The following is a 24,071-nucleotide window of genomic DNA, read 5'->3' on the forward strand; positions in this document are numbered from 1 at the left end:
CACTATTACTCCTTGGACTTTATATTTTGATGGATCGGTTTGCAATGAAGGGCAAGGAATTGGCATTGTACTTGTTTCACCAAGTAATGTCTCCTTTGACTTCTCTAGCCGATTGAAAACTTATTGCACTAATAATCAAGCTGAATATGAGGCCCTCCTATTCGGTTTAGAACTTTTAAATGGTATGGGAGTAAAACATGTGAAGGTATTTGGTGATTCTCAGCTGGTTGTCCAACAAGTGTTAGAAGAATATCAATGTTTTGATGGTACTCTAAATAGTTACCTTGAGAAATGTTGTAGCATAATCCATTCTTTTGACGAATTCAATATTCGACATATCTCTAGAGTTGAGAATCATAGAGCTAACGATTTGGCACAAGATGCCTCAGGTTATCGGATAAAGAGAGGGAAGTTTCACGAAACTGAAAATCTGATAGCCAGTGCAAAGCCAAATTCCTAGGTCGCGGACCGTCCGCGTGATGACGCCGGACCGTCCGGGATTACCAGAAATGTTCTTTTAATCAATTCGGCTGACAATGAAGCCGATGCAAGTGATTGGAGGACACCTATACTTAATTATTTACGAAATCCCAATATCAGGACAGATAAGAACATTCGGCGAACAACTTTCAAGTATGTTTTGATAAGTGATGAACTTTACCGCCGAACAGTCAATGACATCCTGCTTAAGTGCTTGGGCCCAGATGATGCTATATTAGCCATGGCCGAAGTACATGAAGGAATTTGTGGTACTCATCAATCAGCTCCAAAGATGAAGTGGTTGTTGCGAAGGTCTGGTTTTTATTGGCCTAGTATGATAGCTGATTGTTTCAAGTACTACAAGGGTTGCCAAGTGTGTCAAAAATTCGGTGACCTACAGTTGGTCCCTGCAGCCGAATTACATCCTATCATCAAACCTTGGCCGTTCAGAGGATGGGGATTAGACTTTATTGGAGAAATTCATCCTTCATCATCAAAGGGGCATCGGTTTGTGTTAGTTGCCACTGACTACTTCACCAAATGGACTGAAGCCGTTGCTCTAAAGAACATGACACACAAGGAGGTAATTGAGTTTATAACTGCGCATATTATTCATAGATTCGGCATTCCCCAGACCTTAACTACAGATCAAGGTACTTCTTTTATGTCAAAGGAGGTACGTGAATTTGCTGAATTATACAGAATTAAGCTGCTTAATTCATCTCCATATTATGCTCAGGCCAATGGTCAGGCCGAGTCTAGCAATAGGACATTGATTAATTTGATAAAAAAGAAAATATCTGATAATCCTAAACATTGGCATAAGATTTTGTCTGAAGCTTTATGGGCTCATAGAATATCTAAACATAGGGCTACTAAAGTATCTCCTTTTGAGCTTGTCTACGGGCAGGAAGCAGTGTTGCCTGTGGAAATAAGTTTGAATGCTGTCAGGTTCGCCAGACAAAATGATCTAACTGCTACTGATTATTATGATGCAATGATGGATAATATTGATGAGGTGACCAACAAAAGGATGATAGCTTTGGGAGCAATAGAAAAGGACAAAATCATGGTAGCCAGAACCTACAACAAGAAGGTCAAAGCAAAATCATTTCAAGTAGGGGACCTGGTGTGGAAGACCATTCTGCCTCTAAGGAATAAAGACCGGAAGTTCGGGAAATGGTCACCAAGCTGGGAAGGTCCTTATAAAGTAAAACAGGTGATGTCTGGCAACGCCTATTTGCTACAAACATTACAAGGCAAGGACTTGCCTAAGGCTTTGAATGGGCGTTTCCTCAAACAGTACCATCCTAGTATGTGGCAAGATGCCTAAGAGAACCGATGTAATCACATCGAGTTAGTTGCCTTTGGTTTGCTCAGCTTCACCAAAAGGCAGGGGGCATATGTTGAGCACCAAATTGAGCGGGCGGACGGTCCGGCCCTGAGGCCGGACGGTCCGCGCATGCGCAGAGCAGTTTAGGGTTCCGAGTTTTGTGTTATGTTTGTTGGCTAGATTTGCGGGATTAACTCGGAATCCAGTCGTGTAAAGGGTCCAGCCCCCCTCCTCTATAAAAAGAGAGGTCTACGGCTGATTTGTAATAAACAATCGAATCAATACAACTTCTATTTCGCATTTTATCTTAGGAGTAGTTCTAGTTTAGCCTTCCAATCCCCAAATTCTCTGTCTCTCTTCGACTCTACGTCGATTAGAGGAGTCTAGGTCGGCCGGCCCGAGCCTAGACACCACCTAGGATCTCTACTCCCCGACGGGGTCCCTCCCGGGAGCGAGATCCAGGTGCCGTCGGCGATCTTCCGCCGCCCCTGCGTACGCGCGGACCGTCCGGCCCCAAGGCGCGGACCGTCCGGCCATCAGGCAGGGAACCCGGGCTCTTGCACCAGGCCGCGGACCGTCCGGCCCCAGGCCGCGGACCGTCCGCCCCTGACCAGAGAGCACCGCCGCCTCGCACCAGGCCGCGGACCGTCCGGCCCCCGCGCGCGGACCGTCCGCCCCTGTGCAGAGAGCACCGCCGCTGGTTCTCTTGAGTAATTGGCGCCTCCAAAAAGGCGTCAACAGTTGGATTATATAATTTTGGAAGGAAATAAACAGGGCCAAAGATTTATCATTTGAACTTGCCAATATGTATGTTTCAGATGCTCTTGGGCCCATTTGAAGACCACTGTAATTTCACCAAATACCCATCTGTCCTCGAGAAAATTGATTATTTAGGACTCCTCTTCATACAGTTTCGACGAAACGGGCTCACATTCCTTGCTTCCGCATAAATGACGTAGATTCGATTCCATCTTTGATTTCTTAGGATAGATAGAAGATTTCACGTTTTTTTAATTAATTTAATCCATTTTTATCTCTCTAAAATATTACAAAGGACCAAACTATCCCTAGCAACTCTAGATTCTTTATTTCTGTTGATGCTCGATCCCAGCCGCCTCTCCTTTGCCATGTTATTTGACATCCCATAAATACTAGAGTCCGTTCTTATTTTGTTTACAATATATTGGTTGGTTTTGATCAAATGACTAATATTGAATTACTTCTCCCCATTGGTGAAAAGGTGGCAATAGACCTTGAGGCTAAGCAGCTTTTGCTTCTCGACAACCAAGCTAATCTGTGTGCAGCTAGTTTTCCCAAAAAAATGTGATGATTGACAGGCTAGTCTGTCTTGGCTTCGGCTATTCAGATCAGTTGCAAGACATCAGAGATTGGATGCTGCCACATGGAATTTGCTTCATCAGTCGGAAGCTATCTGAAGCCCCTGAAGCCGAATCTATTCATTCTTTTTTCCGTGGATCAGCTACCTTCTTCTGGTCTTGCTTCGAGTCAAAACAGCGGGTCCTACAGGCCACTATTCTGATCTGATCTCTCATCTAATGTACACTTCAAGGTGGAGGGCAGAAACGAATGTGGTTTGGCGGACAAGAATCAGACTCACACGATTAATGACACATGGACATAATGGTCATCTTAGATGGCAAGCATTTTAGGAAACGGATTAGAAAATAAGAAATAAACTATGATGTCGTATTAATCAAGATGTCAATGATATAAGTACTAATTTTGCAAAGCTAACATTTGAAGTCATAAATATGTGAAACCTAATATTATCGGTCCTAAAAATCAATTTTCTCTCTGTCCTCCACCCTCGTCCTATCACTGATGTAATTTCAATATGTAGTTTGTCTAGTTTGAATCTTCTTCTAAGCCAGTGGCTGTGGCTCCATCGTCCGATTATCTATCCATGGTTACTAGCGACCTCGAGTTTCTGATTGAGTTCGGTAACAGCCTCCCGCGGCGCCGGCGGACACGCAGGCGGCGCAATTGATACAGACGCTGTTCAAGCCCTCGGTCGTGTCGGCGCCCGCGGCGGCAGGTCGATTCCGTGTTGGTCGCAGACTTGTAGGCACCTTCGGCTCCCCTCCTGCCGGATGCCAATGGCCTGGTCAGGCCTGTTAAAGGTATGGATTCCAATTCCATTATTTTTCCATGCGTTCCTAGTGCCCTAAATCGCGTTCTCGACCTCGTCAGGCCAGGTTGTCCTGGGATACTAGAAAATGTTATTAAATGCTTGGTACATTAGAAACTGAAATAGTGTTGCCAAATGCTTCGTACACACTATCAAGTATTCCGAGTCCGAAATGGTTCCGCACAATGATTGAAACAACATTATCACAGATAAGTACATTATAGTGTACTGCAACAACATTATCAAAGATAAACATTATATTAACCAGGCCTGATGTCGCCTGGCGTCTGCGGTTCTTCTTTGGTGTGCCAGTGCCTGTGCTGCTTTCTGCTTGAAAGTTTGGATCCTAGGTATCTGGATGACAAGACACGCCCTTCAGCTTCAGTACACCAGCTTCTAGTTCTAGCGCTGCATTTCCTCTCCACAGTAATGCCCAAGCTCAATACACCAATCATGAACCGTTCGCCAATGCACCCACCCTACTTCCTGCCAATCGGCGGCGGACATAAGGTACTTGTAGACACACAAACCAATCATACTGCGAAAAGATGATACCAATTGTCAATGTTTGTTTTTTGAAAATAAATTGTCGATGCTTTGATATGGTGCTGAGTTGTCATTTTGCAAAGTGATTATTGACCAATTTGCTTAGTGTTTTGTATGCTACTAACAGACAAGACAAACTCAAAGTAATTAGTCAAGACCAGATCCATGGTCTTGTTGTTGCATAGTATATCCTAAGTGGCCACTCCACGGACCAGTCATTACATTACGGCAAACAGAGACCTAGATACTCAGCCCCCCTAGGATCTAAGTTGCTGAAAAACCACATTTTAGTTACCGCAGTTGCAGAAACCATTAGTGACAAATCTGCACATATATCATCCATGTTTTGTTATCTAAAAAATATCATTTATGTCGCCAAACAAAAATACTTCAAAGTTATTGATGTTTGTAGTTTTTAACGTTTGACAAAATCTTATCTAAACATATTTTTTTGACTCTAGGGAGTAGTTATTCAGGGGAATCTTCATTATTGCAGCAAGGCTTAAAACTTGTAGCCCTACACAAGAAAACATATAAATTTGAAAATAGTTAAGTGGTTCCAAAAGGCATCTGACAACAAATAAAGCTAAAAAGCTTTAGTAAAGACATGAAAAGAGTTTAAGCTGTAGGTTGAGAAGCTTTCACTTGCCTTATGCCATTGTCCTGTATATGTATAGGATATGATCTACATTTCCTTTTGAATACTTTTAAAATCAGGATGCATATTATGAAAAAAAGTTGTTTTTAGGGACTTGAGATATATGAAACCGACTGGAACATGTCGTAGCTCCAGGAGGCCAACCATTCCCATACGTTTAAGGCTAGCCAAAGCTCCCTCCTGTATGTGTATTTGATTCACATGGGGCAAATCCTTCAAGTAAAGATCCTTCAAATTCAGGAACCAGCCTGCTTGGAAGTATAATTCTTGGCCGGTGTATGCCTTTATAAGAGATAACTCAGTCAAGTTTGACAGTTCAGAGAGGTGTGGTACCGGATTTTCTGAAAGGTGACTGTAACCCAGCCTTAGCCTAAGAAGCCCATTTTCGCGATTTAAGAAAAAGGGAGACATGAAAGTTCCTTCTGACAGTCGTCCATATAAAGTAAGGGTTTGAAGCGAATTTGGAAATGTCGAATCATCCAGCTGTAGCGCTTCATCTTCATTGCATGCTCTTATCATTAATCGTGACAGCTGACACATCTTTGACAAAGAGCCAAACAATTGTGCACAGAAGTTACTCCTTACATCATAAATTGTAAGGCTCCTCAGTTGGGATAAGTTTCCAAGTTTTGCAACTAATACTTCACTTGCAGTAATGGCAAACAGAGTTTGCAGTTCAACCAAACTCCACAAGCCCTTAAATGGCTCCACAGCTTCCCAACATCTGAAACTGTTGTTAGTTGCATCTCGCAACCGTGAAACCATAAGATGTCGCAATTTCTTCAGGTTTGAAAACCCTTGTGGGAACTTAACTAACTCTGCCTGCTCAAGGCTCAATGCTTGTAGGTTTTGAAGCTTTGCAATAGATTTTGGGAGCTCTTTCACTTTGGTGTCATCGAGGCACAAAAGCCTAAGGTTGAATAGCTCCCCAATTGAATTTGGAATAGTCTCAATAGGCAAGCCTGATAAGTCTAATACTGCAAGGTACTTTGGTTTGGAGGAAATAGAAGAATACCACAAAGATAATGTCATGCTGGTGTCGAACGTTATGAAGGTGCGAAGCCTGGATGGATCAATGGTTGATAGAATGTCCTTGCTGCATTGGAGCACAGCCACTCGTCGGGAATATGATTCCACTAGCATTCCTTCATTATTTCCATCATAAGTTGTACTAAAACCCTCTCGTTTAGATTGGAAAATGGCTAGTTCACGCACAAGATCATGCATTCGGATACATCTAACCCTACCAAAGCTGTTCCTCTCTGCAACGTGAAGCATGCTCCGTCGTATGAGTTCTCTAAGATAACTTTCAGCAGTGTCTTCTAAGCTGCATGCCCCTTTTTGTTCAATAAATCCTTCAGCTATCCACAATCTAATCAATCTCTTTCTGTGTATTAGATAGTCTTCTGGAAACATGGCACAATACAGGAAACAGTTCTTCAAATAGTCTGGTAGGTATTTATAGCTTAGATTTATAATTTTCTCCACGCGATTAAGGTTCTCATTGTTGTGTAGCTCCCAGATAAGCTGATCATAAAATAGCTTCCACTCAGCAACATTCTTTGGTCTCAACGACAATATGCTTCCTATTGCCACAAGGGCTAATGGCAGACCATCACATTTCTCCACAATGCTTTCACCACACTGACGTAACTCTGAAGGGCAAATATGGTTTTCAACTTTAGGAAATGCCTTCCTACAAAATACAAGCCAGGAATCATGGTCACCAAGAGGTTCTACTTTGATCTTACAACTATCCTCAGCTAGTGAAGCTACCTCCTCAGTTCTTGTTGTGATTATTACTCTGCTTCCAAGTCCATTATCTACAAGAACTTTTTTAATTCTAAAAAAACATCAGCCGTCCAGACATCATCCAGTATGATCAAGTACCGCTTTTTGTCTAGAGTTTTTATTAATTTCTCCCTTAGTTCTGCACTATCCATTGTTCCAGGATCAAATTCTTTCTTATCTTTCTTGAGGATATCTGTCAGCATTTTCTTCCATATATCTTCGAGTTTATATGACTGAGATATAGAAACCCATGCACGGCAGTCAAAGTTGAACCCTTCATTTTTGTACACATTATTGGCAAGAGTGCTTTTTCCAATGCCACCCATACCCCAGACAGCAATGATTTGAAGTGATGGATCTTCAAATTTTAATGAACTAATCAAGGTTTGCTTATTTTTATCAATTCCTGCAAGCTCCTCATCTCTGATTGAGTAATCGTGTCCAGGAAGATACATTTCCTTTTCTGTTTCATAGCTTCCTGCAGGTACATCAGTCCCGCCATCCAAGGGTTTAGTCCAGCGGTCTTTACTTTCAGATAGTTGTATAAGCTCTTGCTTTATCTTCTTAATCTCACTAGCAATTTCATCTAGTGAAAGCAGACGCTGAGGCTTCTTGGCTATCTTCTTCAAGTAATCCAAAGGTGATCCTGTCTGATTGTGTTTACCAACTACATAAATAAAATGGTCTACAGTGTCTTCCATATTGTAAGCCAGTCTTCGGACTTGCCCTATCCATGTTTCTATCATTTCATCTTTCCGGCCCGTACGGCCAATTTTCTTTAGAAATGCCCGAATAAGCTCAAGCTCATTACTAATCAGTTTCATGTCATCTGGAAGCGCTGCCACCAACTCAGATTTCTTTGCAAGCAAATGTTTAGCAAAACTTAGGGTCTCTCCTGCCAGAGCTATTGCAATCTTCTTCAGGACAAGAAGAACAGCAATCTCTGCCATCTCTTCTTATTCGATTGACTTGGAATATTTTAGTGCAAGTCAAGGCTCACTCTCTAGCATCGGTGCTGCTCCTTGCGTATCAAATCTACATGAATAGAAGAAATCTGTTACTGAGCAGCAAACTGTAACTAGTTTGTAAGATGTAATGTGAAAGGGAGGTAGCCCTTTTGAAGTCCGATCTGCAAAAAATCTAATTGAAATGTTTTGAGGCTTGCTGAGAAAGTCAACGTTCGGTCAGATCTGCTATACCTTAAGGCTTGCTGAAAATCGTTGAGATCTGTGGATACTTTTGGAGTATCTGAATAGAACAAACAGATTCAGCTTTTGAGGAATTCTTTCTGTCTGAACAATACTTTTTGAGGAATTCTTTGTCTGAACAAACAAATTCAGCTTGTGGATACTCTTGCGTTGCATCACATGTTTGCCCGCTGCATAGATGGGTAAGCAAGCCATTATTTCTCTGATATGGAAACCAGGAGGGATGGATGAAGTGGAAGCAGGATGGAGAGGCGAGATGAGAGATGAACCTTCAGATGTCTTTTTGTCAAAATGTTAGCCACATCAAATAACAAGCAAAAGCAAGCACTGATTACTCGATCTGTGACGTCCTGAGAGGAGAAGGATTCAAGGTAGGCAGCAAGCAAGGGGCATCCATCGTAGGAGGACGACACTATAAGCTCCTAGGCGATACTAGAAACAAAGTACAATGCAAGGGAGTAGTAGTATAGGAGGAAGAAAGGTAGAGAGACTGGTTTCTGAGAGTAATTTGTTCTTGCCGCTCATGCCCCTTCGTATATATTTGCTGTGATATATATGTCAGTATGTCACTTTGCTTGGTTCTAGCAACACCCAGGTCCCACCTGGCAGCCACCTTATGCATATTCTAGGTTCGGGTACAAACGAAGACTTCGACTCAATGTCCAGTGGGTTGGTGGTCTGTCTACACCACTTCCTTTTATTCTAGGAGTGCGGCAATCGTCATCTGATCATCGTCCAACCAACCAGGCACTGTAGGACCCATTTGATCAATGAGAGAAATTCTTCTATACCATTGGCTAAAACTTCTATCATCTGCTAAAAAAACCAAATCCTGCCAATATTAATTTCCGTGGATTTTAATCTCTTTCACGCCATTATTCCGATAGTCTTGGCTACTACTCCCTCGGTTCAAAAAAGTATCGCCATAGGATTCGTGTTACTAGTCAAACCTAATTAGATTTGTAAAAAATAGTAATGTTTATATCTTTAAATGAGTTTATTATAAACATATACCTAGCAGTTCATATGATTATAGTACACCCTAAATATTAATAATTTTTTTAATATATATTTAGTCAAAGGTGAAATATTTGGCTTGCCAACAAATAAGAACGGCACTACATCTCCCTCTGAAACTTGTGTCATTTGCATGCTGTTGCCATGAGGGCCAGGCCTGTACCGAGGGATGGTTGTTGACTTGTTGGCATCTAGTCCTTAGGCACTCATACTGTTTATCCTTTGTAGTGGTACAGACGTTCTGTCAATTGTATGCATTCCTAAATGAACAGTCCTTTGTAATTTCTGACCTGTACTCTTTGCAGGGCATGTGTGGTAGGTAATGAGAAACTATTTATGATTGGTGGACATGAGGGAGACTTTATGACTAAACCAGGATCACCTGTTTTTAAATGTTGGTGGAACTACAGAAAAGCATGCCATCACCAAGAAGATGATTCTTGTTGGTGAAGTCTTCCGTTTTGATTTGGAAGCATTGGTAGGTCATGTCCTCCAGACCATTTTTTCCCCTTATGGATGTTTTTAGTTTTTTATTGTGAGTCGATGCCACTTTCCTCTGAATTTTGAGGGTCCAACTAGATGAACTAAAAGTCTCTATGCCAATTTTGCAGACCTGGTCAGTCATTGGGCGCATGCCTTTCCGAATCAAGACATCCTTATCTAGGTACTGACTACTGAGAGGGGAGGGGGGCTCTGTTTTACTTCTGGGCAGCGAGATCATGGGCCTGACAATCCAGCTCCAAAGAAAGTTGTTGGGAGTCTGGGACTATGTGGAGAACGAGGCTGCACTTGTGATGGCAGAAGTTGTGACAGTTTGTTTCCCCTGAAAATTGTAGATTTGCATCTGATTTCCTGTCCAACAGCTAGGTCCCTTTCAGAGAAGAGAGTTGCTTGTTTTGATTCCCACATCCGGAATCCGAAGTTCAGATATGTCTCCAAACAACCAGAAGATATGGACATAAGCAACTACCAAAGATCATTCTTATTGGAGATATTCAGCGCAAAGCCCACCCACCAAATAATCATGATGTTCTTCTTTCCCTAGCTGTTGCAGAGAGGTCGGAACTGTTTGGGCTTTCACTAGCCAATTAAAATATTAAGTAGCAAGCTGAGTACCATGTCAGTATTAAATCTGTCTCTGTAATTGCCTCCGAAATTGGTGTGCGTGTTTCTCATCTTGTTGGTTTCTTAGTATATGTAATCTGCACTTAGAGGTACAATATAGGTGCACAGGGGCAGGACCTGTACTTAAATGTTAGAATACCTGTTCAGGGTTTGGAGTTTTTCCCGTGTAATTACTATTTCACCCCTCTGTAATGGGCCTGGCCCAGTTTACTCGCATCTATTAATATATCACCCAACCCCTGTTAGGGTTAGGGTTTTCACCGGTCAACATGGTACCAGAGCCAACTTAATATTTTTTTCCAGCTCCTGCTCTCCCTCTCGGGCGCTGCCACCCCTAGCCGCCCACCCCGCCGCCCCCTCTCCTCCCTCCAGTCGCCGCCGGCCGCTTCCCTTGGCTCGGCTGCCGCCTCCTGCTCCTCCGCCGCCCACTTCTCGCCTCTGCTCCGCGCCTCTCTGCAGCCGCGAAGCCCGCAGCGAAGGCGCAACCCGCTGCAGCCAAGCCCACGGCGGCCGCCAAGCCGCAGGCCAAGCCAGCCGCCAAGGCGCCGCAAAGCCCAATGCAGCCGCGAAGCCCACCGCGTCGCGCCCCTTGTGCCTTCGTCGAGCCGACCCCTGCCTCTCGCCGCCGGTGAAGAGCACCACCAGACTCCCCTTCGACTCCTCTCCCTGGTCCCCTGCTCTGTTTCCGTCCTCGCTGCCCCAGTGCCAAGCTCGTGTGTCGACCGAGCCCCTGCATGTCGCCGACCGTGAGCAGACCACCATGGACCCCCTGCAGACTGCCGTGGCCACCGCAGTCAGCAACCAGTCCATCGTCCCTGACCCCGCCGTGACCAGCGCTGCTACAGCGACGCACTCCACCTCTGTGCTCGCGCCCTGACCCCGCCGTGACCAGCGCTGCTACAGCGACGCACTCCACCTCTGTGCTCGCGCCCAGTGCCGTCACCGCGGCAGTCAGCGCGCGCGTCGCCGGCCTCGTCCCCTCTGGACTTGGCTTACCAGGCTACGTGACGAGCGCTGGCAACCTTGCCGGGCTTCTCTCGCCGACCCGCCTTCCCCGACACCCGCCCCCTGGGTTCTCCACCACTCGGCCACTCGTAGCCGACACCACCTGGGCTTCCACGACGCTCTCCACTGACTCCACCATGTCATCGACCATCGCGGCCATCCAGGCTGCTCTTGCCGCCTCTCAGGAGCGCAAGCGCTCCGCGTCCCGCGCATTGGAACAGGAGCGCGCCCTGGCCGCCACACTGACCGCTCAGATGGCCACTGTGCAGCGTCTCGTCATCGGCCCTCCTCCGGTCGACCAGGTGACACCCCCGCCCACCCCAGAGGCTCCCCACGCCTCTGGACTCGATGCTGACCACATCGCCGCTCTCCAAGCCCAGGCTGTTGGACTTCAGAACATTCGGTCCCTCGTGTCCGTCGTTCTGGACCCGGCGTCCCCCCACTACCCTCGCTGGAGGGGGCAGGTCCTCCTCACCTTGCGGCGCTACGCCCTCGACGACCACGTCCTCGACGACGTCGCCACCCCGCCGTCCCCGGCCTGGTCCCTGATGGACTCCGTGGTCCTCTCCTGGCTCCACGGAACCATCATCGTCGAGCTCCAGGACATCATCCGCGACCAGGCGGACACGGGCAGTCAGGCGTGGCTCACCCTCGAAGAACAGTTTCTCGGGAACCGCGACGCTCGCGCCCTGCACCTTGATGCCCAGTTCCACCTGTTCTCTCAGGGGGACCTCTCCGTGGACGAGTACTGCCTCCAGATGAAGGGCATGGCGGACTCTCTCCGCGACCTCGGTGAGCCTGTCGCCGACCGGACCTTGGTGTTGAACCTTCTGCGTGGCCTCAGCCCCCGCTATGGCCACCTAAAGGCTCTCATCAAGCGAACCGTTCCCTTTCCCACATTCCATGCCGTCCGGAACGAGCTTCTCCTCGAGGAGCTCACCATGGTGTCTGAGGCCGCTGCTCCGGCTCCAGCGCTCTACAACGCTCCTCCAGGTGGTCAGGCACCGTCAGGGGGCCAGGCCCCTTGCCCTCCGTTGACCGGGGCCCCTACCCGCCACACACCTGCCGTCCCTGTGGCCCCTCGTCAGGCGTCCGCCGCCGACGGAGGCTGTCGTTCCCGCACGGGCGGTGTGAATCATCTAGGCCCCTTTGGTGATGTTTTGGTAATTAATGATAACTGCTTGTGGACTAACGATTCTTGGAGAAATAAGAATGCAGGGTTGGACCACATAGAACAGGAAATGTTGGAGAATCATAAACATTGGTTATGGATCAGATGAAGGCAAATGTATAATATAGGTTTCGTTTTTGCCGGTCTTGAGGAGTTTAGAGAAGATACCTGACCGGATTAGTAGGCTAGATAGCCGTACTATTAAGAGGGGTCAATGACTTTGATCTGTGTAAAGCTTAGTGCCTCATAGAGCATCAAGTAGTTGCATTTGCATGAGGACTAACAACGCTTCAAATTTCGTGAGTTAAAAGTTCTTTCAAAGGCAAGTTTGAAAAATTGCAAAGTCTTGGATGCGCGGACCGTCCGGGCCTCGAGGGCGGACCGTCCGCGATCCACCAGGGGGTCCGAAGTCTGACCACTTGGGCAGGTACATTGTTCCATTGCACTGTGGACCGTCCGGGTCTTAGGGCGGGACCGTCCGCAGTCATGACCAGAGAAGGCTGGTTTCGGGTCAGTCCCTGAATTATAGCGCAGACCGTCCGGCTGTGATGGGCGGACAGTCCGCAAGTGTCAAACATGTTTTTAACAGGGACTGTGTGATTTTGTAGATTTGTACTATGGACTGTCCGAGGGACTAGTCCGGACAGTACTGTCTCAGGTCTCGGATCGTCCGGCTTTATAGGCGGACGGTCCGCGCGTGTTAACTATTCTTGGTCCGAGGCTCGGGTGCCTCATGCTGCCAGGTCGCGGACGGTCCGGCCTTGGAGGGCGGACTGTCCGGACCCACCTTTTCTGATAGTTCTGACAGTTCTCAAACGGGAATTATAGCCGTTATATTTACGGTGGACCGTCCGGCCCTAGGGCGCGGACCGTCCGCGTGTGCGCAGAACATGTGCTTTTTGCACATAACGGTTGGATTTTGATGGAGGGCTATAAATAGAAGGGTAGCTCATGTGAGAGAGCTCTCTTGGCCATTCCTTGCACACATTGAGCTCATTTGTGATCCTCCAACTCACTCTCTCACACTCTTTGCTTGAGATTGCATTCTAGTGAGAGATTGAGGGTTCCTAGTGCATTTGCATCATTTGGTGATTCTTGAGGCACTAGGTGGTACACCGAGCAAGCGTCATTGGCTTGTTACTCTTGGAGGTTGCCGCCTCCTAGACGGCTCGGGTGATTGTCTCCGTCGAGCTCTCCAAGAAGATTGTGGAGAAGCCGCGGTGTTGATTGTGAGGGGTTCGCGCCTACCTCGCCGGAGCGACAAAGGTGACATTAGTGGAATCGAGGTATTGAGTGATTTCTTGTCCACTTGGCTCAAAGATCAAGTCGTGACTTGATAGAGGAGCAAGTGAGAGCTTGAAGTCCACCTCAACGTGGATTAGGGGTGATCGGCAAATCACCGATACCACGGGATAAATTTCGGTGTCTCTACCTTCTTGCATTACTTATTGCCTTGCAAGTAATTAGTGTTTTGCATATTGTTCCTCAAGTATTCAATCACCGTAGTTGTTTCTCATACATTGTTTACTTATTGTCACTAGAGAATTTATTCCTCTTGTTATATTGATTAAATTTACCTAGTGTTTTTGATTTTAGTCAAAACCGCCTATTCACCCCCCTCTAGCCGGTGTCCTAGATCCTACAAGTGGTATCAGAACCGAGGACTCCATTGTTTGTGGATCTAATCATCCCGGAGTGGGACAAAATGGCTAGTAACAACAATGTGCACATTGGGAAACCACCGCATTTTGATGGGAATAATCATGACTATTGGAAAATAAGAATCTCAATGCATCTTAGAGCAATGGGTGGAAAAATTTGGCCAATTGTCAGGGATGGATTTGTTGTGTTGAAAGAAGATGAACCATCCGTTAGTGATAATGAGAATATCCGTTAGTGATAATGAGAATATCCTCACAAATGATCAAGCCATGAATGTCTTTTATGATGCTCTTGATATAAATGAGTTCAATCGTATCAAGAATCTCACAACCGCTCATGAGATTTGGATTAAGCTAATGGAAATTCATGAAGGAACTACAATTGTGAAGAGTGCCAAACTATATGTGTGCAAAGGGAAGTTTGAGCAATTTATTATGAAAGAAGATGAGAGTGTATCCGATATGTTCAATCGGTTAAATGAGATAGTAAATGAACTCAAGGGACTTGGTTTTAATGTACCGGATGTGGATTTCACTCACAAGTTCCTTAGATCACTTCTGGAGAAATATGAGACCATTGTGACAATGTTAGTAAGGAGTGATCTATCTACAACTTCTCCAACCGAAGTATTGGGAGAAATTCTCACTCAAGATATATTTAAGAAGTCACAAGCCGATGCTTTAAGTTTGGCAAAGAAGGTGAAAAATGAATCAATTGCTCTCAAAGCTAAGGCCTCAAAGGCAATTGAAAAGGAAGATAGTAATGATGAAGAAAATGAAAGTGAGAGTGATGGTGACATGGCTCTATTTGTAAGGAAATTCAATAAATTCATGAAGATGAAGAGAGGTCAACCTAGAAGAGGTCAAACATCTAGAAGAAATGCTTTCAATGATAGAAAGTGTTTTGAGTGTGGGGAACCCGGTCACATTGCCATGAATTGTCCAAGCAAGAAGAAGAAGGGCAAAGATGAAAGTGACAAGAAGAAAAAGAAATACTATAACAAGAAGAAAGATGGCAAAGCCTACTTAGTTGAATGGGACTCGGATGATAGCTCGGATGATGATGATGATGACACCTCATCCAAGCTTAATGCCGGAATTGCCATCAAGGAAGCTCCCTCACTCTTCTCATCTCCCCATTGTCTCATGGCAAAGGGAGATGCTAAGGTAAAAATCATCACCGATTTAAATGATATAAAAGATGATGATGATATCGATGATGTTGATGATGATGGCTATTCATATGATGATCTTGTTAGAATGTTAGGTGAGGCCGATGACTACATGCACAAAGAAAAAGAAAAATTTAAGACCTTGAAGGAATTGTATAAAAACCTCCAAGTGTCTTTTGAGGAGCTCAAGACCTCTCACAATGACCTAAAAGAAAATTGTGAGAAGCTTGCGGATGCTCAAAAATCATCTATTGTGCATGAAGTTGAGGTGGCCACTAAGGATGTTGGAGTCACTTGTGACTTACTTGATAGTCTTACAAGTGAACCACTACCTACTAACTCTATTTGTGATAAATGCAAAATTTCTCTCAATGATAACATTGCTCTTGATGAATCAAAAATTATTGTTGAGAATGAAGTGTTAGTTGATAGAGTAAACACTCTAACTCATGACCTAGAAAAGGCATATGGTGGTAAGGCTAAATTGGATTTCATATTGGGAAGTCAACGGTGCTCTCTTAACCGTGAAGGTCTTGGATATGTTCCCAAGAAAGGAAAGAATGCTTTTGTAAAGCAAAAGACATTATTTGTGAAAGAATGTGACAAAGTGTGTCACAAGTGTCACAAAAAGGGACATGTTAAGAAAAATTGTTCCAAGTTCAAAAATGTATCCTCCACTTGTTTTGAGCATTGTTATGTTCTTTCTCATAATGCAAAAGGTGTTCATGCTAAATTTGTTGGTACTTCAATTGTTGGAAACAAAAAGAAAGCTATTTGGGTGCCAAAGACCTTGGTCACTAACATCCAAGGACCCAAGCAAGTTTGGGTACCTAAAAGAGATTGATTTCCTTTTGTAGGTAAACTACAAGGCGGGAGGGAATCATTGGGTGTTAGATAGTGGATGCACTCAACACATGACCGGAGATATGAAAATGTTTACCCAAATGAGTGAGGAAGATTGCTCAAATTATGATAGTACCACATTTAGAGATAATCGCAAAGGAAAGGTTAAAGGTTTGGGTAAAATTGCTATTTCAAATGATCATTCTATATCAAATGTGCTCTTGGTTGAGTCTTTGAATTTTAATTTACTTTCCGTAGCTCAATTATGTGATCTAGGCTTTTGTTGCAATTTCACGGTTGAAGATGTTATTATCTCTAGTGTTGATGGTAGCAATCTTAAGTTTAAAGGTTTTAGACATGAAAATCTTTATCTAGTTGATTTCTCATCTAATGAGGCAAAGCTCACAACTTGCCTATTCTCAAAAGCTTCACTAGGTTGGTTATGGCATAGAAATCTTGGTCATGTTGGAATGAAGCAACTCAATCGGTTAACCAAGCATGACTTAGTTCGTGGCTTAAAAGATGTGAAGTTTGAGAAGAACAAATTATGTAGCTCTTGTCAAGCCGGTAAGCAAGTGGCAAACACTCATCCAAATAAAAGTCAAATGTCCACTCATCGACTTTTGGAATTACTTCACATGGATTTATTTGGGCCCACATCTTTTGTAAGTATTGGTGGTAATTCTTATTGTCTTGTGATTATGGATGATTATTCAGGATTTACTTGGGTTTATTTTCTTTGAGACAAATCTAATGTGTTTGAAACATTCAAGTCATTTGCTATATTGGCTCAAAATCAATTTGATTTCGACATAAAAAAGGTTAGAAGTGATAATGGGTCGGAATTCAAAAATGCGAGAATTGATGAATATTGTGATGACAAGGGTATTAAACATGAATTCTCTTCCAAATATACCCCGGAACAAAACGGTATTGTTGAAAGAAAGAATAGAACTCTCATTGATATGGCTAGGTCTATGTTAGCGGAATATAATATATCGGATTCTTATTGGGCCGAGGCAATAAATACCGCTTGTCATTCATCAAATAGACTATATTGTCACAAACTTTTGAAGAAAACTCCATATGAATTGCTCATTGGTAGAAAGCCAAATATCTCATATTTTAGGGTATTCGGTTGCAAATGTTATATTTTAAGAAAGGGAAGCCGGCTTTCTAAATTTGAGAAGAAATGTGATGAGGGTTTTCTTCTTGGATATTCATCAAATAGTAAAGCTTATAGAGTCTTCAATAAAACTCATGGTATTATTGAAGAAGCATATGATGTTGAATTCGATGAAACAAATGGGTCTCAAGATGAGAGTGATAATCTCGATGATGTTGGGGGAACTCAATTGACAAATGCAATGAAAACAATGGCCATTGGTGAAATAAAACCAAAGGAAGATGATTATGAAAATAGTGTGGTTGTCATTCCTTCATCCTCAACTCAAAATGAGGAAGATCACCAAAGCCAACAACATGATGAAACTATGGATACTCATGATCAAGTTACTTCAAGACATTCGGTTCCTCCTAATGCTTCAACTAGCAATTATCAAACGGTTTCAAGAATTCATCATTCCATTGTGAAGGATCACCCGGTTGATCAAATTGTGGGTGATATTAGTAAGGGTGTTCAAACTCGCTCTCGCATAGCTTCGTTTTGTGAACATTTCTCTTTCGCATCTTGTATGGAACCTAACCGTGTAGATGAAGCTCTACTTGATGTTGATTGGGTGAATGCAATGCATGAAGAATTAAATAACTTCGCTCGAAATGAAGTTTGGGAGCTTGTTGAGAGACCAAAGAACCACAATGTTATTGGTACAAAATGGGTGTTTCGCAACAAGCACAATGAAGATGGTGTGGTAGTAAGAAACAAGGCAAGATGAGTTGCACAAGGATATACTCAAATTGAGGGATTGGATTTTGGGGAGACATTTGCTCCCGTGGCAAGATTAGAAGCAATCCGGATTTTTCTTGCTTATGCTTGTGCACATAATATCAAGCTCTACCAAATGGATGTAAAGAGTGCTTTTCTAAATGGTAAGATTAGTGAACTAGTGTATGTTGAACAACCTCCCGGTTTTGAGGACCCCAAAAGACCTAACCATGTGTTCAAGCTTTCTAAAGCTCTCTATGGGCTTAAGCAAGCTCCACGCGCTTGGTATGAAAGGCTTAGGGATTTCTTGCTTTCCAAAGACTTCAAAATTGGGAAGGTTGACACTACTCTATTCACTAAAAGAATTGGCAAAGACTTATCTGTTTGTCAAATCTATGTTGATGATATTATTTTTGGATCTACTAACGAATTATTTTGTGAGGAATTCGGAAAAATGATGTCAAAAGAATTTGAAATGTCTATGATAGGAGAATTGAGCTTCTTTCTTGGCCTTCAAATCAAACAATTGAAAGATGGAATTTTTATAAGTCAATCAAAATATTTGAAGGACATGCTCAAGAAGTTTGGTTTAGAAAATGCAAAGCCTATCAAGACTCCAATGGCAACAAATGGTCATCTAGACTTAGATGAAGGAGGTACTATGGTTGATCAAAAACTTTATCGTTCAATAATTGGTAGTTTGCTTTATATTACCGCATCTAGGCCCGATGTTATGTTTAGTGTATGCATGTGTGCTCGATTTCAAGCTTCACCTAGAGAGATTCACTTGAAGGCCGCTAAAAGAATTCTAAGATATTTGAAGTATACTCCCAATATTGGTCTATGGTATCCCAAAGGTGCTCAATTTGAATTAATTGGATATTCGGATTCAGACTATGCGGGGTGCAAAGTTGATAGAAAAAGCACCTACGGTTGTTGTCAATTTCTTGGTAGATCTCTTGTTTCATGGTCTTCTAAAAAACAAAATTCGGTTGCTCTCTCTACCGCCGAGGCGGAATATATATCGGGCGGAAATTGTTGTGCTCAACTATTATGGATGAAACAAACCTTATTGGATTATGGAATTATTTTAAAAATGTGCCTCTCATGTGTGATAATGAGAGTGCGGTAAAATTGGCCACCAATCCGGTCCAACACTCAAGAACTAAGCATATTGATATACGACATCATTCTTAAGAGATCATGTTGGCAAGGGAGATATCTCTATTTATTCCATTGGCACGGATGATCAATTAGCAGACATTTTTACAAAGCCTTTGGATGAAACAAGATTTTGTTCTCTAAGAAGTGAAATGAATGTGATCGATCTCTCAAATGTGGCTTGAAGTTGATCACGCATGTGTCGTATTGCATCTCGGTTCTAAATATGCTCTTTATGCTATTTATTTGGTATTATTGGTGCATTTTCCATTCTAAATTGCTCTAGTTAGTTTAATACAAAAATTTGCATTACTCAATTACATAATATGTATATGCATGCATACTAACTCTTGGATTGGTCGAAATGTCCATATATGAGAACCAATTCAGATTTGAAATTCAAAATCAGAAAGTGGACAGACATTGGAGAACTGAGTATCAGGTCGCGGACCGTCCGCCCATGGACCGTGGACCGTCCGCAGTATCAGGAACTGGACAGTCCGATCAGCAATGCAGACCGTCTGACCTCATTAGGGCGCGAACCGTCCGCCGACCCTGCACGGACCGTCCGCGACAGGCAGTAAAATCGGACAGAGGCCGCAGACTTGTCATTTGTGTTCCTTGGCTCTTCTCTCTTGCTATCCACTCGCCAAATAGTCTCTCTTGTCGATTGTGCGCGGACGGAGAAGTAACGTTGCACACGGACAGTCCGACAGCTTGTGGCAACGTTCCATCAACATGTCTTCATCACGGTATTTCATAATCTTGTGGATTTCATCAAATCTCTTCAATTTTGAGATTATTTGGGTTTCCTCTCTGATCTGAAATTGAGTAGTAGTTTTACAAATCTGATTGGTGGGATTGTTAGTTCTACTCACTGTGAATGCTGTGCAAAATTTTGAACTCGTTTGGATGTGAGTTCTCTGCAAAATCATCAATTCAACATTTGTGGCGGCTAGGGTTCTTTGGAGTCGCCCCTGGTCGGTCGCGGACCGTCCGCCTGGTGGACGCGGACCGTCCGGGCCTCTGGCGCGGACAGTCCGACCCCCTAGCGCGGACCGTCCGGACCCTGGCAGAGCAATACAGTTCTATTCCTTTCTATTGTGGTGATTTGTATCAACTATTTATCTATGAATGTCTGTCACATTATTGCAGTGGTTTTGGTGGTCTCCGCAAGAAACTTGCAGGTCGCTTTAAATCAAAGCGCCCTCGTGGAGATGATGATGACTATACACCAACCACTGATTCAGATGCCCAATCCTCAGTTGGGGGCACTGAATCTATGGATGCTGAAGACTTTCCTCATGTTCATCCCGATTATCCCATTGATACCCAAGGATGGACATATCCAAAGCGGAGATTTTCTATGGCTGAGTACTGCTCAAGGCGGACTATGAACCAATACACTCTGCCATCTGACACCAATATTCAGTTTTTCCACACTCAGCTGCAGTTTGATGTTTTTTGGGGCACCTTGGTAGATACAAATTTTCATAAACATCAAGTGATTGATTGGTCCTTCATGCTAGGTCAATCAGTCATGGAGGGTCTGATCCCTAAGTTTGAGACGTGTGGCCTGTATCAGTTTATGGGGCAACGAACAGACTTCAGTGAAATGGCTATCAAGCAATTCCTGGCCACCTCAGAGATTGATATAGAAGAAGAATCCATCACCTGGATGACTGGCTTCAAGCGCTATTCTGCCTCCTTTGCTGACTTTGCCACTGCCAACAGTCTGGATTATGGCACTATTTCAGCTGGACTGGATCTCTACACTGAGGATAATTTTGAGGACATTATGCAATTCTATGAGCCAGCACAGCTAGGAATACCCAGGAGGATTGGAGAGACAGCAGGACTCAGACATCATCCTGCTGTGATCAACAAAATTGCCAGAGTCACTATTCTTCCCAAGAGTGGGGATAAGAGCAAAATACGGGACAAATTCTGGAATATTATCCATCACATCATGAACGGTGAAGTAATGAATGTTGTTCTATTCATGATGAGACAACTTAATGATTTGAAGATGGACAAGAACCAAAATTTAGCGTATGCTCCTTATATTATGGCTCTCATCAAAGCCAAGACAAGATTTGAGGGGCCCTGTGAGATTGTCCACACACCGTTCAGACCCTTTAAGAATGAGATAGGGTTTCTCACCAGGCCACTCACTCCCTTCCCAGATGATGAGGAAGACCCTGGCTATAATGCAGGAGCAGCTCCTGGTGTTGAGGCCGAGCAGATGCCTCCTCCTCCACCTCCTCAGCCTCAACAGTATTGGCAGCCTGGTCCAGGCTACTTTGATCCCTATTTTCACAATATGCAGCAGGGGCTTGAGACCCATATTGATGCTCACTTTGAGGGCATGATGACACATGTGGATCACCGCCTAGATGACATGCAGTCTCGCTTTGACAGTAACTGGGATGCACTCAACTCTGAGTTTTCTGAGTTTCGTGATCACATTCACACTAATGTCACTGATCCTATCATGACCAGGCTGAATAATATGCAGCAGAGTTTTCAAGATAACATGGGCGCTCTCTCCAGCCAATTTGACAATCTTTCTACAAATGACAGCATGCATGATATCAGTCAGAGGCAGCGGCAACTCCAGCGGGATTTTGGCCAGTTCTCCTCTCTATTTGACACATTCAGCACTCACTACTACAACATGCATCCTCCGCCCAGTGATCAGTGAGGCCTCTCCTTTGTGGCAATTGATGCCAAAGGGGGAGAGAAGTGATGAGAAGAGAAGTTGTCATGAGAAGAGAAGTTGTCAGGTGTCTCTTTCAGGGGGAGTTGTTGGTCTATGTGGACATTAAGACCATGCATATGCATATTTACCTTTTTATGTCGCATGCATTAGTTTATGTCTTATGCATTTGGAACTGGCTTGAACTGTTAACTCTATGTCGTATGTCTGTGGACAATTATCTGTAATATTCTGTGGGTTGAACTATGTTTTAGTTCAAATTACTCTATGTGTGGTTAATCGAGGAGTGATTATAATTGCTGCGCTTACTCTACGGATCATCTCTTGTATGCCTCGATAACCATGATTGTAGGAAAGTCTCCATCAAACTCCAATATATTATGTGTGTTATATCTTCAGCTTCAAATAATCCTGCACACACTTAGGGAGCCTTTCTTACATACTGAGTTTTTATTGGGATTTATCTATCTCTCGGACAGAACTTCAAATCAAGATAAGTCCTATGAAACTCATCTCCAAAATCTATATTATACCTTAGGTATGAGAGAGATTTGGAAAAACTAAACTTCTCTTTAATATACTATGTAGTTTTGTCATCAATTACCAAAAAGGGGGAGATTGTGAATCATCTAGGCCCCTTTGGTGATGTTTTGGTAATTAATGATAACTGCTTGTGGACTAACGATTCTTGGAGAAATAAGAATGCAGGGTTGGACCACATAGAACAGGAAATGTTGGAGAATCATAAACATTGGTTGTGGATCAGATGAAGGCAAAGGTATAATATAGGTTTCGTTTTTGCCGGTCTTGAGGAGTTTAGAGAAGATACCTGACCGGATTAGTAGGCTAGATAGCCGTACTATTAAGAGGGGTCAATGACTTTGATCTGTGTAAAGCTTAGTGCCTCATAGAGCATCAAGTAGTTGCATTTGCATGAGGACTAACAACGCTTCAAATTTCGTGAGTTAAAAGTTCTTTCAAAGGCAAGTTTGAAAAATTGCAAAGTCTTGGATGCGCGGACCGTCCGGGCCTCGAGGGCGGACCGTCCGCGATCCACCAGGGGGTCCGAAGTCTGACCACTTGAGCAAGTACATTGTTCCATTGCACTGCGGACCGTCCGGGTCTTAGGGCCGGACCGTCCGCAGTCATGACCAGAGAAGGCTGGTTTCGGGTCAGTCCCTGAATTATAGCGCGGATCGTCCGGCTGTGATGGGCGGACAGTCCGCAAGTGTCAAACATGTTTTTAACAGGGACTGTGTAATACCCACTTTGTAAGAAAAGTCTAAAAGGAGAAATTATATTCCTTTATATATATGTGTGTTGTCCCTATTTATTATTTCGTGTGAACACCTCATTAAAAAAATAACTTAATAAAGGACATGCCATTAAAATTGCGCATCATGATGAGTTTTGTTTGTTTGTGCACTTAATAAGAATAACAATAATATGAATTAAAATATAATAATAATGAGAAGAGGATTTGAAGTAAAACCTAAATTTAGACTTGGGTTGAAAATAGGGAAGGAAGGGAGAAAAGGCCATAGAATATAAAATAAATTTGTAAACAAAATGAATTTAATCCAAACAATATGTTCAAACCATACATTCAAAATTCGAGTACAAATTCGCCACAGGACTTGAATTCAAATTGAGGTTTAAAATAGAAAAAAAAGAAATTAGAAAATAAAAAAAGAAAGATAGCGCCTGGGCCGTTTCTTCTCTACTCGGCCCATCCAACTCCTTCCTCCCACCGCGCGGCCTGCTTCTCTTTCGGCATGCGGGCCCCACCACTCAGTCACCTGGCGTGCGCCCTTGTTCTCCATGGAGACTTACTCGTGGGGTCACGCCGTCAGGAGTCTCTTCCCCCTCGGATCGACCTCGCGCGCGCACAACAACAACCCGCGTGTGGCGTGCGGAATCCGTGCTCTCCTCCGCCAAAACCGCGTCGTCAGCTCTTCCCTCTCCTCTCGCGCGCTTGCCTCCTATCACCGCCAGGCGGGCCCCACTTTCCAGAGTCATCTTCCAGCTCCGGATCGGGATGAACTGCAACAAAACCCGCTGGATCCGCGCAGTTCGGTGGGGGGAAAAGCGTCCGCGCTCGGCCAAATTCGCGGGCCGTTGTAACCGCCCGGGATCTATGCCCCTTG

The 24,071-nt window shown here is 43.9% G+C and overlaps 2 protein-coding genes and 1 long non-coding RNA gene across 4 annotated transcripts; 1 reads left to right on the forward strand and 2 right to left on the reverse strand.

Moving 5' to 3' along the window:
* Positions 1 to 3,589: 3,589 nt before the first annotated feature.
* LOC103629007 (uncharacterized) lies at positions 3,590 to 10,575 on the forward strand. Its single transcript, XR_554034.1, has 3 exons — positions 3,590 to 3,954; positions 9,488 to 9,660; positions 9,794 to 10,575. It is a non-coding gene; the product is annotated as an uncharacterized lncRNA (long non-coding RNA).
* LOC118472151 (uncharacterized) lies at positions 3,815 to 4,442 on the reverse strand. The gene is made up of 2 exons (XM_035959866.1): positions 4,275 to 4,442; positions 3,815 to 3,954 (listed from the first exon to the last, which is right to left on the reverse strand). Exons 1-2 carry the CDS (start codon positions 4,415 to 4,417, stop codon positions 3,834 to 3,836), a joined length of 264 nt encoding a protein of 87 aa, XP_035815759.1. The 5' UTR covers positions 4,418 to 4,442; the 3' UTR covers positions 3,815 to 3,833.
* Positions 4,054 to 8,757, reverse strand: LOC103629006 (disease resistance protein RPM1). 2 transcript variants are annotated; one of them, XM_020539719.2, is made up of 4 exons: positions 8,435 to 8,757; positions 8,157 to 8,335; positions 5,158 to 7,992; positions 4,054 to 4,448 (listed from the first exon to the last, which is right to left on the reverse strand). In XM_020539719.2, the coding sequence occupies exon 3, from the start codon at positions 7,905 to 7,907 to the stop codon at positions 6,990 to 6,992; it is 918 nt and encodes a 305-aa protein (XP_020395308.1). In that variant the 5' UTR covers positions 7,908 to 7,992; positions 8,157 to 8,335; positions 8,435 to 8,757; the 3' UTR covers positions 4,054 to 4,448; positions 5,158 to 6,989. The 2 variants fall into 2 exon arrangements, with proteins under 2 accessions (XP_020395308.1, XP_020395307.1); XM_020539718.2 differs by having other exon boundaries at positions 4,054 to 4,500.
* Positions 10,576 to 24,071: the final 13,496 nt, after the last annotated feature.

Source organism: Zea mays, chromosome 6 (genome assembly GCF_902167145.1).
Source record: "Zea mays cultivar B73 chromosome 6, Zm-B73-REFERENCE-NAM-5.0, whole genome shotgun sequence".
Taxonomy (NCBI): Eukaryota; Viridiplantae; Streptophyta; class Magnoliopsida; order Poales; family Poaceae; genus Zea; species Zea mays.